Here is a 17837-nt window from a genome sequence, read left to right as displayed (position 1 = left end):
TTTACCCGAATCTCTTGAACAGCCCCTGCTCATCTAGATATGCGGGACAATCCCGGGAGAAGGCGGCATGACCGCCATTGCGGTTGATACAGCGGGGAGGAGGAGGCAGACATTCGACCTCGTGTGCATCCCCGCCACAGGTTCGCATGTGGCTGGGTGTCGACAAGATGTTCTAGTGTGACTGAACCGATGACACTGGTAGCAGCCCATCAGATTCGGAATGTACGGCCGGAATGTGATGATTTCATAGCCCGCTTTAATCTTGGATGGCAACACCACCCTATCAAAGATAAGGAAAAAGAGTGTGGGTGGGCCCCACCAAGGAGGAATCTACCTTTCTCATTACACAATGGACAGCAATGACACTCCGATCAGAGAGGTAAGATTGTATTTCCGTCTCTGTTAGACCGTCAAGCAGCCTGGTGTAAATTACAACACGGGAAGAATTCAAAGTTCTATGTACCTCGACACGAACAGGATAACCGTGAAGAAGTGAGGCAAGAAGTAGTTGTGCTTGAGAATCAGACGCCGTCTCCAAAAGCAAAGTGCCATTCCATAAACGAGAGTAGGATGTCACAGGACCAGCAATGGCATCAACACCTTTCTGAATAATAAACGGATTGACCATGGCAAAGGACTGACCACCTGCAGTACGTGTCTGTTTACGTTTCATCGACATCGATGGAGAGGATGATTGACTCGTCGTGAGGAAATCCCCCATGATTGGCAGAGTCTCCAACGGTGCGCTCCTTCCAACTGGGTGCCCCCTTCACAAGATTGTTCACACCTCAGGTCACACCTCCAGAACACCTGACAGAGGGACCAACGGGGTTGATCTGGGAATTACCCCTCCCTGGGCCTGGCCTGTACCGGGGGTACGTGCGAACCCTACCTATCGACCCGGGGCTGGGAATTATGCGTTACCCAGTCACCTTTCACGCATCAGACACATGGGGCGGCCTTCAGGAACGCACAGGGAGGAAGAAGAAAAAAAGAGGATCATTAAACGCCGAAGTAGAGGAACAAGAGGAGAAGGGAAACAAAGAAAGGAAAAAGGAGTGAAAAAGAAAGTTGAGACTGTTCGCAGGTCAGCGACAGAATGCAGAACATTCCCAATAATACCCCAGACATGTTCCCCGAGGGAGGGAAAAAGAACAGCAAGAGGATAGACATACAGCATGGAAGGGAAAAAGTGCTGCAAAGACAGGGGCATCGTGGTAGCCAAGCACGAACCTACCAAAGAGTGGCGAGCCCCCTGGGTGGGGGGTCTGACATGCTAACATTAGAGGAAATGTAGGCATTTCTCAAAACTTCGCACTTATGATATTCCTCTAAATAAAACTGGCTACTAAGCTTGAGGAAGTAAATAGCAAAAACTCTATTACATTTCTTATTGTACCCTGAAACATTTTAATAATGCACAGCTGAAAAGGAGATTTTCTTTTTAGACCTGAGTGCTTGGTGAAATCTGGCCCTAACACAACCAAAAATAAAGCAGCAGTTCCTGCAGAAACTGACACCTCATAACTCTGAACTCTACTGCTCATGAGCAGTATGCAAAAACTGCCAATGGCCTACAGAGCGAGCGAGCGTGCGAGATTGCGAGATAGATAGATAGATAGAGAGAGAGAGAGAGAGAGAGAGAGAGAGAGAGAGACTTACCAAGGACATCTTTAGCTGTCCGATAACTAATTTCATTTGGTGGTTTTGGCAGTGATTCTGTTGGCAAATCAGGCAATTTATCAATATCAAATTCTGGATGCCAACGTGTCAACTTTGATTTCTCCAGTATCAATGGTGGATCCAAACTCTTTAAAAAAGCCTGAAAAAACAATGAAAAATCAGGTTAATTACTGTGAGAGTAAAGATCTCTACATAAATGTTGTAGTATGGGATCCACAAGGGAAGTGAATAGTGTAAAATACATCTCTTCCATTTAATGAAGACAACAAACCACTGTTTGCACATTTATTTTCCTACCACATTTCATTGCACGCAAAAGACGGAAATTACAACAAGAAATACCTGTCTGAAAGCAACTTTGTACAAGCACTGTCTGGTTCCAAACATACTACTCCACGTGTTCTACATAAATTATTTTTTGCTCCTTGCTTATTTCAAAGTTGTAATTATTCTCAATAATTTAACAAAACAATAAAACACTACTGAAACAATCAGAAAAGCATCTCTTGTTAATCTAATTCCATGGGCTATTTCAGGAGACATGACAAATGCTTCTGCTGAGGAAACATTTCTGATCTTAGACTGCAAAAAGTGTGGCTATGTTGCCCATACATTCCAAAAACTAGGGAAAAAAAATCACTATTGTTGTCACTTTCATCAGTGGTGGGGAGAAAAGTGAGTGTTCTTGCAGAACCAGAAGTAATAGTGATACATAGGTATTGCAATTATAAAAGTGAATAACTACTGCTACAGGGTAAGTATGCAATTATGCACAACAAACATCGGCTATTAACACATTAGTGCTACAAAATCATAAGAACATTTTTTTTAAGGTGTGAATACAGATTATACCAGCAATGGAGGTACATCAGTGATGTCATACTATGAATCACTTATATGTTGACTTCATAGAGACTAGAACTAGTGTAATAATGCAACAATGAAGCTGTCAACACTATTTACTTTTACACATTGACCATCTCATACTTTTATTATGATTTGCTGGTATGTTTCGTCCCCCTTTACTGGCAAAATTTGATTTGCATTATTGCCTATGAATGAGTTTCACTTCTACAAGTGTACCTTCTTCAGTGTCCTTTGCAAAGCCATTGTCAATTCAAATCCATATAAGCACAATACAATTATAAGTTTTTTTGTGATACTATATCTCATGTTTGTTTGTTACATGAAATGTAACCCAAAGTAATTGTATCCCCCACCCATAAAGATCTGCTGTACTTGCCAAGACTTTCAACTCCTAATAAAGGCAGCACATTTGGGGCACATACAGCACAAGAAGTGGCTAACAAAACAAATTGTTGACAAATCACAGGCTCCCAAAAAGTTTGCAAATGGTTGGCCAAAGGTGTAAACAGTTAACAGCACCAGGATTGAGACACTGCACTACATTGTATCAATCAATTATCAGAACCCCCACCTTATCAAAGAATTCACAATTCCGCACTTAGATTTAAATAAAGATAATAAAAATGTGATTTGTCTGGGCAACCATGGTGAATTACATAAATATGCAACAGAAACAACTAAGGATGCTAACAGACTAAAGTTGACTTACCTCATGCTGATCTTTCACTATTTCCAGTAATTTACTATGGAACACTTTCCTTCGCTCCAGAAGATAAGAGGGAGTCATTGTTGGTTCAACTTTTGAGTTATCTGCACCAACTAGAACAAACATTTCTTATGTTACACATAATAAAAAGTCAGAGAAAGGAAGAAATTGGTCACTAAAACTAACGTACCTTCCTGCATTTTCAACAACACTGGCTCCAGCGTAAGCTCATATTTCTCTTGCTTCACTGCACACCCAAAAACATGGCATTTCTGCTGAGTGTAAGTATATGCTTCTGGATATACATGCTTTATTTGACCCAGGTGAAATTCTGTGAATTCTCTAAAATGGAAGAGGAAAGAATTACCAGTTCAGAATACAGAAATCCTTGCTCCTCACACCTTAACAAATGAATGCTTCAGGTACAATTCAACAACTCATTAATAGTTTTGCCTTTCACAAAATATTTCTTGAAACCAGGTACGAAAGAGAAAAGCTAAAAAGAATGATATTTTTGCAAGTGATTCTTAGTACATTTTGTTAAACTTTTAAACTAACTTAAATTTGTGAATCAACATGTGCAGCGACGGCAGGTGCCATTGCTAGAGCTCTCGCATTCAGTAAACAATAAGGTTGTGAATCTCTGTAGATACCCCAACCTTACACCACATGTTTTAAGTGGCTGTCTACACTCCTTTGGGAGTGGTCAAAAGGCTTCAACTGAACAGGCCCCTTCACAACATTATATATACGTCATGTAAGGTGAAGCTGTTATTAGTGGTGCCCCCCTCCCTCCCCCTCCCCCCATGAGTAGGTGCATTACACTAGTAACATAAAATTTCTCGTGTATGGTGTACATCGAATTTATTAAATACTGGAAAGTATCGCAGACATACCTCCAACCAATCTACTTAAAGAAGACCATTAAAATGTGATACATTCCATAAGAAAACACCAGATTTGTAGGAATAAGTACTACCTTGCAAAGTGCCTTGTTTCCAATGAGGATCTACAAATTCAAATAATATATGATGATAAATTTGACACAAGCATAACTTGTTTTATCACTCACCAGCATTTATGGGCACTGGAGGATTATTACTAAGAATCACTACTGATCACTGTGTGTGTGTGTGTGTGTGTGTGTGTGTGTGTGTGAGAGAGAGAGAGAGAGAGAGAGAGAGAGAGAGAGAGAGAGAGAGAGAGAACCCAGCACAGTAAACAGTAGTCTCAAAAACTTACTTCCTAAGCATCTCACGCACAGCAAGACTAACTTTGTTGAATGTGACAGCTTCTTTGCGATTGTGCATCATGGAGACAACTGTATCAAGACAGCGGAACGCCTCAGCCAGACAACGGTAAGAATAAGGCAAAGGTAATGATGGCACCTCAGATCGTGCAAGTGCTGCATATCGCTGATGAGCAGGTGATTTCAGAGGGCTCTTGAGTGGACTCAACAACTTCTGTGGTGTGCTGCTAACACTACTCTGAGGGCTGAAAGCAGCAAGAATTTAAATGCTACATTTCAAATTATTATGAATAGCTATATATTGAAATAATAAGGCTAATAATAGTAACAATGAACAAAAAAAATCATCAAATAAAACAGTATGCAAATGAAATTAAATTATTTATTTATTAAAGATAAAAAACATTACACTATGAAAATAACTATTATTATACTGTATATCATTCCTAATTGAAGGTAAGTACCCATTCACACTGTACCACACTTCAAGAAAAAGTCCAAGAAAAAAATTGAAATACTGGAAATGATAAAACAAACACAGTACACCCATGTAGTTACTGTAAAACAATTGGCATCACACAAAATGAGGAGGGGTGGGATCGGAGGCGGAAGCCACAAATTGAGCCAGTGACACAAACAATGTTATGGTGAAACACAGCAAAACTACCCTTAGGAGAATTGTAGACGTCCTTTTGCACAACACTAGCACTGATCTACATCTGCATCCATACTCTCCAAACCACCGCGAAGAGCATGGTGGAGTATGCATCCCATTGTACCAGTTATTAGCGTTTCTTCTCGTTCCATTCATATAAGGAGTGCGGCAAGAATGATTACTTAAATGCCTCTGTGCATGCTGTAATTAATCTAATTTTGTCCTCACTGTCATATGAGTCACACACAGGAGGTTCAACATATTCCTAGAGTCATCATTTAAAGCTGGTTCTTGAAACATTGTTAATATACATTCTCATTCTCATGGTAGTTCACATCTGTCTTGATAAGTCTACCAGTTCAGTTTCTTCAGCATCTCTGCGAGATTCTCCAACGGGTCAAACAAACCTGTGATCATCGTACTGCCCTTCTCTGTATACGTTCAATATTCCCCATTAGTCCTACTTGGTACGAGTCCCACACACTTGAGCAATATTCTAGATCAGGTCACATGAGTGATTTATGAGCACTTCCCCAATAGTCCACCAATAAACCTAGGTCTAGCACCTGTTTTACCCACAACTGAACCTATGCGATCATTCCATTTCACATTCCTACAAAGCGTTATATGCATGTATTTGTAATCTTATCAAGATCTGACTGAATATTTGTGCAGCTTCTTTCAGACAGTACTTCATTTTAGATAACTACATCACCCACAAAAAGGCCGAGTTTACTTTCAATATTGTCTGCAAGGTAATTAATATACAACATGAACAGCAGGAGTTCCAAAACACTTCCCTGAGGCACATCTGAAGTTACTTCTATATCTGACGAAGACTCTCCATTCAAGATAACATGCTACCACAAAGTTTTCAATCCAGTCACAAATTTCACTCAGTACCCCATATGATCAAACTTTTGACAATAATCATAGGTTTGGTACTGAATCAACTGCTTTTTGGACATCAAGAAATACTGCATCTACACAACTGCCTTGATCTACAGCTTTCAGTATGTCATGAGAAAAATGTGCGAGTTGGATTTCACATGATCGATCTTTTCGGAACCCATGGTTGTTGGCATTAAGCGTTGTTATGTCTGAGCTTGCATCGAGTCTGAAGATTCTACAGCAAACTGAGGCCAAAGATATTGGATGGTAGTTTTGTGGATCACTTCTACTACCCTTCTTGCAGACTGATGTTACCTGTGCTTTCTTCCAACTGCCAGGCACAGTTTTTTGTTCAAGGGATCTACGAGACATTATAGTTAGAAGGGAGACAAAGTCAGCCACAAATTCAGTACATAATGTTATTGGGATTTCACCAGGCCCTGGAGCTTTGTTAAATTAACGATTTCAGCTGTTTCTCAACACCTTTGACACAAATGTGGATTTCATTCACTTTTTTCAACAGTAAGAGGATTACATTGGGGCAATTCTCTTGTGCCTTCCTCTGTAAAGAAGCATCTGAAAACGAGTTACGCAATTCAGCTTTTGCTTTGCTGCCCTCAATTTCAGTTCCTGTCTCATTTCCTACGGACTGGACACTAACTTTGGCGCCAGTAACAGCCTTTACATACACCTGAATTTCTTTGGGTTCTGTGGAAGATCACTTGATAATATTCTGCTATGGACGTTACTGACGGCTTCAGTCATTGCTCACCTGACAGCCAAACGCATTTCATTCAGCATTTCTATATCTAGAGTCTTATGCTTTGTTTTACATCTATTATGCAGTAGTCTCTGTTTCTTTAGTTCCTTTACAGTGACTAAGTACCACAGAGGGTCCCTCCCATTATGAACTGTTGTACTGGGTACATATCCATCCAGTGCATGGCCCATTATTCTTTTAAATTTGAGCCATAGTTCCTCTACATGCCCTGGCCCTGTGATGAAAGTTTCAAATTCCTCACTGAGATATCACACTCCTGACTTTTTATCTAGTTTATTGCACATATATATCTTTCTGCTTGTTTTAGTTGTTCTTTGTACTCTGGTAATCATTGTTGCTACAACCGTGTCATGATCAGTGATACCAGTTTTGATGTGGACATCCTCAAATAGGTCAGGTCTATTTGTTGCCATTTGATCCAAAGTATTTCCATAATGAGTGGGGTTCCAAACTATATATTCTTGGTAGTTTTCAGAGGAGGCATTTAGTAATATTTCACAGGATACCTTATCATGCCCACCACTAGCAAACTGTAATGTTCCTAATTGATTGTTAGATGATTAAAGTCTCCATCAATGATTACAGTATGGTAGGAGAACATACAAACAAGTGAACTAAGATTTTCTCTAAAGTTTTCATTTACCTCAGGAGACGAGTCTGGTGGGTGATAGAAGAATCCTATTACCATTTAATGCCCATACCTGATACTGAGTAGTGCTCACACAATCTCACCTGCAGCTTCAATTTCTCTCTCAGTGGATTTATTTGAGTTTATTGTGACAAATACATGACCTCCATTTCCCATTAGCCTATTCTTTCAATGTACACTTGAATTTTCCCCAAAAATCTCACTGCTATCGATTTCTGGTTTCAACCAACTTTCTGTCCCTAGCGTTATGTGAGCTCCGCCACTTTTCAGGAGTGCTTCAAACTCTGGCACTTTGTTGCGAATACTTTGGCAGTTAACCATTACAATTTTAATACTCTCACCTGCAAGAGATGTTTCTTTCAATCTTACAACCAATCTTCTCTGTTTCCTACAGCTATTGGTATCTGTATTGGAAGAAGAAGATGATCTTGTGTGCGCCCTACACACAGGGAGCCACCTGGGTAGCAGCCTCTGATGTGTAGTGCCCACCTGACCCATTTAGGGGCACCCTGCAGCTCTCAGCCCTATGACAGACAATAAGTCCTTCCACTTGACTCACAACCAAGGGGCCACACTCAATTCTGGGGACAAGGCTGCAAACTGTGAGTTTCCTTGAAACTCTGTGTGCAAGGCTAGTCTTCTCAATCTTCTCTACCATTCACTGGAATAATCCAAGTATGACCTTGAGGCCCAGACAACAGGCATCGTGTGTTCCAATGTACGCCACAATCTGCAATTGCTTGCACCCTGTAGGGTAGTACTTGCAGTACCTTTGGTACCAGAACCACAGTTACATGACTTTCAGGTACCCTTCCAAAACACCGATTCGCAGCACCTGTAAATCATTTCACAGTAGTCAGATCGATTTCCAGCTGCTTACAAACGTCAACCAACTCGTCCCGTGTTTGAGACCAGCATTCATAGTGGGGCTGCATTTAGCTAGTGCAATGCATTATAGGACAGTTAACAGACAACTTTAAGTTAAGTCCGCTGGTTATCTTTTAATCTGTTGAGCTAGAAAGTTGCTAATTACCTATAATTATTGAAGCAAATACACAAAATGAGATTTCTATTAACCCTAGAAACATCCAGTACGGGCAAAAATCTCCCGTACATCTTTATTTTTTTAAAAATGGCGTGGCAAATATCCTTCTATGTTTTTGGGTCTTCTTCTATTTGTCTGTTGCCTTATAATACACTATGCTGTACATTTCTATGGTTAAATTTTTATAATTGCAAGTACAAAATAGGAATTTTAGGCCCATGGGCACATTCTGCTCGGGGTTGGTACTCCACCCGACCATAATTCTTATTATCTTCCCTACAACCACCAAGCATGGGCCAAATTTGCCCGTATGTTTTTCTTTCTTTTATTCAGTTTGCAACCTCAAACATGAGTTTTACAGTGGTTTGTTTTGTTGAGTTTCACTTTCATTGTTGATTTCAGACTTGCCATTATTACTATTAGCAGTTTGTCACAGTAGAGCAACGTCTTTATTGTAAAGTAGATTTTGTAAGATGAGTTATAGAGGCTTGAACAACGCAAAAGTTCTTGCAGAACTGTTTCTCAATGACGAATTATCAGATTTAAGTGATTTTGAGTCAGATCATACAGAAGTAGAAAAGGATTCCAGTGAAGAAGCGGAGGACAATGAAGAAGAAACCAACCATGCAGGTAACGCTACAAATAAATATGTTACAAGTTCTGGCAGAGTGTATCTTGCAGATGCTCAGAGACATAGTAAAAGGGATTTTGGTAATATAGTCCATGAACTTCAAGGAATAACCAGTGCTGGGAAAGTAACAAGCATATGTGAATCATTTAAAAAATCCTGAATTAGTATGGAAAATACTTGACCATACAAATGAAGAAGCTGAAAGAGAAAACATATCTCTCGTTAGCGATTCTGAAATATACGCATTGATGGGAATTTTAATTCTAATGGGAGTTTACCAGGACACCAATATTTCTTTATCTGATTTATGCTCAAATTTGTTGGGAAGAGTGATTTATAGAGGAGCTATGGGTAAGACAAGAGCATATCAGCTATTGAAAATTCTTCGCTTTGATGATAAAGGCACCAGGTCAGAAAGACGTGTACGTGACAAATTTGCGCCGCTGCGTGGAGTATTGAACGGAATATTCACACGGTACTTCAGAAGTCGACCTGACAATACAATTGATGAAATGTTGTGTCTTTTCAGAGGTCGTTGTCCTTTCAAAGTTTCCCTCAAAGACAAACCTGGAAAATATGGAATATTAGTCGTAATGCTTTGTAGTGCAATTGAATGATACATAATAAAAATGGAAGTGTATGCTGGAAAAGATAGTAGACCTGCCAGTGGACGAGGTCCTCTTGAGATTGTGAAGTGACTGGTGAAGTCAATAAAGAATATAGGCTACAATGTCACAACTGACCGCTTCTACATTTCTGTGGAGTTGGCGGACATTCTCTATCAAGACTACAAACTTGCATTGGTTGGGACACTCAGATCAAACACAAAACATGTACCACACCGAACTTAACACGACAGCAGGCAGAGAGCTGTATTCCTCCAAATTCACATTCACAGACCCACCTTCTAAGAAGCCGCCAGTAACAATTGTCTCTTACATCACAAAGGAAAAACCAAAGAAAAAAATCTGTTGATGTTGTCTACACAACATCATAATGCAGGAGTAGAAGTTGATACACCAAAAAAGAAAATGCACATAAACCTGTACTATAATTTCACTAAGGGAGGAGTGGATGCCGTAGATCAAATGGTTAGGACATACTCTACAAAAAGGGGTGTGAGAAGATGGCCACTGTCTATGTTCTACAGCCTACTTGATATAGCTGCAGTTAACTCGTACACACTGTTCAAGATGAATGCACCTAAATGGAATGAAGGGAAACCAAATGCCAGAAAACTATATCTCCATGAATTAGGCCACGAACTTTTGAAACCATACGTAGAAGAGCGAGCCATGGATTTGAAACGACTACAGTTGCCTATTATTTGCACGATGGGAGAAATCCTAAGAAAGAAACCAGAGGTAATCAAAATTGCTGCAAATGAAGAACCAACTAGGAAAGCAAGGTGCTACTTACGCTTGAAGAATGCAAGTAACCAGAGAGCAAGAGACATCACAAAAACCAAGTTAACACGTGGAAGCTGTGGACGCCATCTGTGTAAGACTCATTCAGGATCAACCATTTTGTGTGCAGAAGGTAAATGTCATCTGTAAGTGAAAAAATTCTCTCCAAGTGAAAAGTGTTTTCCGAGAGTTTTCAATGTACAATAACATGTATTTTAGCAAGTGTTTTCATTTCTGTTTTTGAAACTTTCTCTCAATGACAAAGTTGTACTATTCAGTTAATAGATCACAGAGTGCATAGAAACTTTAGACAGCCTTCGTGTTCAATTACAAACCTTCTTATCTTGTTTACGCAAACTTTCAGTGACCAAGATTTGGCCATTCTTGGTTGTTATATTCACCCAATGAGTGTTAAAATATTAAGCTCCCAGTTATGTTGTCACTAATATCTCAATGGAAACAGAATTACATAAAATAAACACATATTACAACAAATTACAAGATTTACTACTATTGTAACACGGGCAAAATTTGCCCTTGGTTGGTGCTCCATGTGACCTAAAATACCTTCGTGTTTCTAGGGTTAAGGCAACAGAAAAACCTGTGGTAAAAGTTACTCATTTCCTAAAACTTATTGAGGTTAATTATAGTTATTTGGCAAACTAGAAAATGGAGTTAATTTACAATAAATGTAGATAATATATGCCCCTCTTTAAGGGAAAACCAGATGTAACACAATATCTTTCTTAGAATATCTGCTATAGTAACTAAATCACAAACATCTATTTACTACAAATGTGATTATGCACAGGACAAAGGCAATTTCCAAAATCCTTGATGTGCTCATTTCCCAGTATGGTCGTGACCTCAATACTAATGGCCTGGAGTCACTAGACTACAATATTCCTGAAATCAAGAGTTAACAATGAACTTTCACTGAAGTACTGTGGAAACAAATATTTACTGAACACATCAATTTCATGAAGTACAGCAAGTCTTGTTCCAGCTTGTAGGAACATCATAGAATATTGTATAGCTGGCAGAGACTTCATCATATTTGTTTGAAACAAAGACAGCTTCCTTGTATCATTAATCATATGATGTCAGTTTCAGTCTACTTCCCTCTATTTGCAAACATTAAAATAAGATGGCCAGAGGCATAAGAGCACATAAAAAAGGAAAATTAGCAAATAAAAGACAACATGGCAAAGACAATTTGAATTGAAGAACATATACTTGATACAATAATGGATGGGCATGAGATAACTAACAATCTGAGTGATGAGATTTCTTGTCCTCCTCACCGATAAGAGAAGCACTATAACACCGTATAACTCTGGAACTTGAAAAAGTTACAACACACTAAAATCTTAAAACAGTCGTCGACTTTCTATTGTCTCCATATTTCTTTCCTAATTTTGGGTATAAATCCAGTTAAGTACACTGAATACATTTGTGTATATATGAAACTATTTTATTTACCTAACTGGAACCTCTATGTCAAGAGCTTTGAACTTTTGTATTTTAGGTGTGCCAGGAGTTTCCAATGCTTTCCTTCTTGTTTCTAGTTCTTTCAGTTTTGTAGCACATCTGTTGATTTTGATAACTTTTTCTTTCAGCTCAGCGAGTCTGGTGCTTCTTGATAATTTGTTTCTAATTTCAGCCAATGACAACTCCTGTGATGGGAGACATAATAATCATAAAATCTGGTTTGTTGACACAGATAAACCTAATCCAGTACTCCAAACATAAAACAAGACATTTGTACTGAATTATTTAATGTATTTTGTTTTCTTCACTTAAATGGTTTTAAATAGCTACCTTTGGAAGACAGGAGTTCTCCTGCAGCCTTTTAGGAGTCATGAGTCCAAGTTCTTGGCGAGCATTGGTTATGTCTAGTGGCTTCCCAACCTGTACCTTGTCCTGACAACTTTCAAGTTGTTCCATGGATTGGATTGCTTTAGATTTCTTTTCACATGGGGAAAGCTATAAGTAGACCAATAGAAAAATTAATAGCAAAATATAAATCTCAACAAACTGAAGACTTTATTCACTACACAAACTAACTTAAATGACTAATAACAAATTTACCTCATGTAGTAACTTATGCTAAGATTTCATCTCATTTTTCAGTATACTTTCAGTTATATTTTATTCAAACATGTCTCAAAAGTAATGCTGTAAGCCCTTCAACACACTTCCATATTCAATGTCAAAGGAGATTCTCAGTGGGGAGTATTTTAGATTTTCAAGGTGTTAATAAATTCAGAGTATCACTTACTTCCCTTTCATTTTTTTCCTTCTTCATCGTGCTGCAGACGTGTGTTAAATAATGGGATAACAAAAGATAACTATTCATGGCAAGGGAAAAGTGGTGCAGATAAAAGTAGCCTGTTTTAACTATAAGGGAAATGCAATGAAATTACAGGAGTGGAGAGCTGAAACACACTTACCATTTATTTACAATTAAAATACATTTATATAACATGCCTAAAGTGACTCCTGCAACATCAATACAGAGCTGTGCATGTCTAAGTATATTCAGACACACCCAATGTAAAGTTCAGATATCGATGGTGGCAACTTCATGGCTAATGTGATCTTTCAGTTCCTGCATTGTACGTGGATTTCTGTCATGGACCTTGCTCTTCAAGTGTCCCTACAGAAAAAAAGTCGCATGGTGTTAGATCCGACAAACTTTGTGGCCATAAATGTTTGCTGACAGCTCATTCCTCAGTGAAGACCTTGTGGACTTGTTCCTGGGATATCTTAGATGTGTGGCATTTTACCCCATCTTGCTAGAAGAAGCAGTATTGTCTTTCATATTCAGTGAGTTGAGCACAAAATGCATCAAAAAATTCCACATTGCAACCATTTGAGCTTAGTGTCAAAAAATTCCGGTCCAGTTATTTGTGTACCTGTTACAGTGCACTAAATGCCAATTTTTTCATTGTGATGTGGTTGCTGACATACATTGTTAGGGTTCTCCATTGCCCAGGTACCTTGTGTTCTGAGAATTCAAATGACTGGCAAAGATGAAGCCAAGCTTCATAACTCATGATCTAATGGAAAGTATCTAACAAGCCATCACTGATGTTATTCAAAAGCCATGTGCAGTAATCTACACATTTCTGCCTGTCATCCTCCTGTAACTGCTGCAACACCATCACATGATATGTCTTTGAATTAAGTCTTTTCAATGTCTGCTGGCAAGTCGTCGTCCTTTCACGCAGCTGTTGGGCCAATTTACATGCAAACTTCTTTGGGCTCTGAATAATTCTTCAATGAATGTTTGCAATAACTTCTGCTGTGCGAATTGTTTGTCATTTTACATTTTGCACAGATCCATAGATGTGTCAGTTTTTATACAGACACTGTATTGCTATGTTTGCTGGTAATTCTCTATCCAGATACTTGACACTGAAAATTTTGCAAGTTTCCTTGATTGAACCTGTTTTCACACAATCTTCCATGATTTCAATTCCTTTTTCTATCAGGAAAGTCATACTGCAGACAGCAAAGAGAAACATCTAACTTCACTGATGAAATAAACAAATGCTGACTGAGAGAAGCTAACAATCAAATACGAGGGGCATTTGAAAAGTCCATGCAAAAGTCCGAGAGATGGCACCACTGGTGCGTATCGTGGTCACGTTTAGTTAGTAGCATTTTTGGAAAGAATGCACACCAAGTTTCAGCCATATTGGTCTATTTCCTTGTGTTTGGCATTTGTGTGAATCAAGGAAGTCGAGTGATTGCCAAAAAATGGGTGAAAATGAATTTCGTGTGGTTAAACATTACTTTATGAAAGGTAAAATGCCTCAGGAGACAAAAAGAGAAGCTTGATAAACATTACGGTGACTCTGCACCTTCGATCAGAACAGTTTATAAGTGGTTTCAAAATTTTCGGAGTGGCCATATGGGCACAAGTGATGCTGAACGTTCTGGACACCCTGTGGAGATTACGACACCAGAAATCATTGATAAAATCCATGATCTGTTGATAGATGACAGAAGAGTTAAGGTGCATGAGATTTGTAGTGCTATGCGCATCTCGAATGAATGGGTACATAATATTTTGCATAAACATTTGGACATGAGAAAGCTATCCAGAAGATGGGTTCTGCGACTGCTCACGCTTGACCATAAAAACAGAATCGTGTGAAGTGTTGCAAGGATGGTTTGCAGCTGCTCAGTAAGAATCCGCAGGAGTTTAAGCATCGTTTCGTCACTGTGGATGAAACATGGATACATTACTGCATTCCTGAGACCAAACAACAATCTAAACAATGGGTTACGAAGGGAGAATCTGCACCAAAAAAGGTGAAGACCTTTCCTTTGGACGGAAAGGTTATGACGACTGTCTTTTGGGATTCGCAAGGGATAGTCCTCATCAACTATCTGGAAAAAGGTAAAACTATTACAGGTGCATATTATTCATCGTTATTGGACCTTTTGAAAACCGAGCTGTAAGAAAAACAGCCAGCAATTAGACCGCAAAAAAGTCCTTTTCCATCACGACAATGGATCAGCACACACCTCAGCAGTTGTGGTCACAAAATTAATGGAAATACGATTCCAACTCATTTGACATCCCCCCTATTCTCCAAACTCCGCTCCCTCATACTACTATTTGTTCTCCAATTTGAAGAAATGGCTGCCAGGACAAAGATTTTATTCAAATGAGGAGGTGACTGCAGCAACTAATAGCTATTTTGCAGATTTGGACAATTCCTACTATTCGGAAGGGATCAACAAATTAGAACAGCATTGGATGAAGTGTACAAGTCTAAAATGAGACTATGTCGGAAAATAAAAAAAAGTTTACCCTAAACACATAAGTCGTTTTTATTTTTGCACGGACTTTTCAAATGCCCCTCATATTGCATAAAATTGTCCACTGTTGTAGCTGTTTACTCTATTTCAGAGGTCAAAATATTGGAATTGCATTCAAAGGGGAGACGGGCTACTTTTAACTGTGCCACTTTATATAAATACAGCACATTGTGGCTACCTGCTACTCAATGACTCTCCTATATGGTGAGTAGTAATCTTTTTTTAATACCATTACTTACATTTCAATTACATTTTCTCTTTTTCATTGCGAATCAGATTAGTAATCTTGGGTTCTAGGTTCAACAAGTATATTAGAATTTTTTTACAGCATCTGTTTTTCACCATAAGCAATACATAAAACATCAAAATCTCATAAAAAGGAGACATTAATACAAACTATTTGCGAATCCTTCCCAAACACAAATCCTCAAAATCTTTCATGAGGTAAATATTTGGTCTTTCTCCAAGAAATACTTAAGCTTCCGGTACTGTTTTCGCACATATTCAGTGAAATGCTTAGCCTCATGAATGTGACTCTGGAGGTATAAAAATATTCTGTAGTATCCAAAGTCACTAATTGTATAATTTTTATTTAATTACAACAAACTTACCAGCAAAAGGACATTCATACCATATAGCCCACATAACAAAGATCAAAAAAGTTCAATTTGGGGAAAGAAATTAGTGTCCTCACAAATTCTTGTACAGTGATAGAAGGGAGTGCCATAAACAACATATTAAAAATCCTGACCAGTGGGGTGCGAACATGGGGTGTGGGGCGTGCTGAAAGGTCAATTTTTCATATTTTTCTTGAAAACCTGAAAATCGAGTTAAACTACACTAAGTATCCTACAAACAGGTTCCATTCACTTATTTCTCTAGAACTAACAGTTTCGACACTGCAAGGGGATGGGAAAAAATCATTACTGAAAATATTGTTTCAGTGGTATAAAATTAATGTTTATCTTTAAATGAAATGGTTTAAGAAGAAATATTAATTATTTGTATCACAACCTACTCCGCAGAACTGAATTAACATATAACTTGTCTTCTAGGATGTGAAGGGGTGCAAAGAGGTGGGGGGAGAGTAGGTCGCTGTCTTGTGGTCATGCATGTTCATCCTTTGTAGGTCTGCAGACTGAAGAGTGAGCAGGCAAGCCCCCAACACACCCAGGGGGATTGTTTATTTTCTACAAAGTGTGTTAACACTTCACGAAATACAGATATGAATTACTAATCATACAAATGCAAGAAAAGCATATGGACTGAATCAACATAACCACTGCACACACTTCTACACTACTAGAGGGGAAATTGCTTCTAAGTCACCCTGTACAAGAGCTGTTGCACTCTTCCAGGAAGAGCAACTTCCTTCACCACGAGTGTGCCTTGCTTTTCAATTTACAGACAGTCTGTACCTCACCAGCATATTCCTGAACAGTTTTCCTGGCCAGTTCTCTTACATCATTAGAGAAAATAACTTAAAAGAGTTTGTGTTTTTGTAGTGGGCCTATTTTCAGTTTATTAAGCAAGTAGTTATTTGCAGTCGTTCAGTGCGCTTCTATGTAAAATACATTTATATGAACAATGACTCAAGCCATGAAAAGCACCCCAGCTACTTAAACTGGAGACAATGAAAATAATGCTGTCAAATGTGTATTGACAGTATGTTATATTTGGGCCATGCTCTTCAGGGTGGTAGACAGTAGACAGGTCCAGCTGATGAGCTTTTTACATAATAGCTGAATTAACAACTGCAAATAAGTACTCATTTAACATAAAGGAAGTAACTCCACAATATGAACAAGAGCTCAGTGAAGTTATTTTGTCTACTCACATAAGAGACCTGGACAGCAAATGCTGGGAAGATACAGTCTGTCTGTAAACTGAAAAACGAGCAGCACCTGGTGCCTTTGCCAGAAGAGCACTACAGCTCTCGTATGGGTTGACCAAGAATCAAGCCCCCTTCTAGCAGTGTTGAACAGTGTGCAGAGATTTCTGTAGGTTCTGTCCATGTGTGTTTTTTGCAGTATCATATTATTCATAACTCATACCTGTATTCTATGTAGTATTAATAAATGTTTTGGAAAATAAACAGGACCCCCCGCCCATGCATTTATGTACACAGTGCTGCCAGTGACTCATAAGATGTGCTGTGGAAGGTTGGTACAACATTGTGAAATACTCTGTAGTTGCTTCTTGTGATGGGCTTGAGAGAGTGAGAATGTTCCTGGTTGCTCTTCAGTTTACAGACCTATGAAGGACGGATGTGCATGACCTCAATCTGGCAACCTGCCTTCCATCAAACCTAGCCTCCACATCCCACCAGCCCTTCCTCAAACCTGTCACACCCCAAGAACACAGGTTATCCCATCATAAATCTCTACTGCTCTTAGATGTTGTACACACATTTAACCTCTGTTCTTGAACCACTTCAC

General features: G+C 38.9%; 2 protein-coding genes across 3 annotated transcripts in view; one reads left to right on the top strand and one right to left on the bottom strand.

Annotated features, from left to right (window-relative positions):
• LOC124787714 (D-aspartate oxidase) overlaps window positions 1-17837 on the top strand; it is a 259599-nt gene that overhangs the window by 31545 nt on the left and 210217 nt on the right. The gene's annotated exons all lie outside the window — the stretch shown is intronic.
• LOC124787712 (DNA replication factor Cdt1) overlaps window positions 1-17837 on the bottom strand; it is a 97591-nt gene that overhangs the window by 25503 nt on the left and 54251 nt on the right. The window contains exons 3-8 of one of the 2 annotated variants that reach the window (XM_047254552.1): window positions 12385-12549; window positions 12046-12239; window positions 4499-4750; window positions 3447-3598; window positions 3260-3360; window positions 1663-1822 (exon numbers count right to left, since the gene is read on the bottom strand). In XM_047254552.1, the coding sequence (XP_047110508.1) occupies window positions 1663-1822; window positions 3260-3360; window positions 3447-3598; window positions 4499-4750; window positions 12046-12239; window positions 12385-12549 (1024 nt within the window). Of the gene's footprint in view, window positions 1-1662; window positions 1823-3259; window positions 3370-3446; window positions 3599-4498; window positions 4751-12045; window positions 12240-12384; window positions 12550-17837 lie in introns of both variants that reach the window. The other variant, XM_047254551.1, reaches the window with a different exon arrangement.

This window comes from Schistocerca piceifrons, chromosome 3 (genome assembly GCF_021461385.2).
Source record: "Schistocerca piceifrons isolate TAMUIC-IGC-003096 chromosome 3, iqSchPice1.1, whole genome shotgun sequence".
NCBI lineage: Eukaryota > Metazoa > Arthropoda > Insecta > Orthoptera > Acrididae > Schistocerca > Schistocerca piceifrons.
This window is presented reverse-complemented; position numbering and strand designations above follow the sequence as displayed.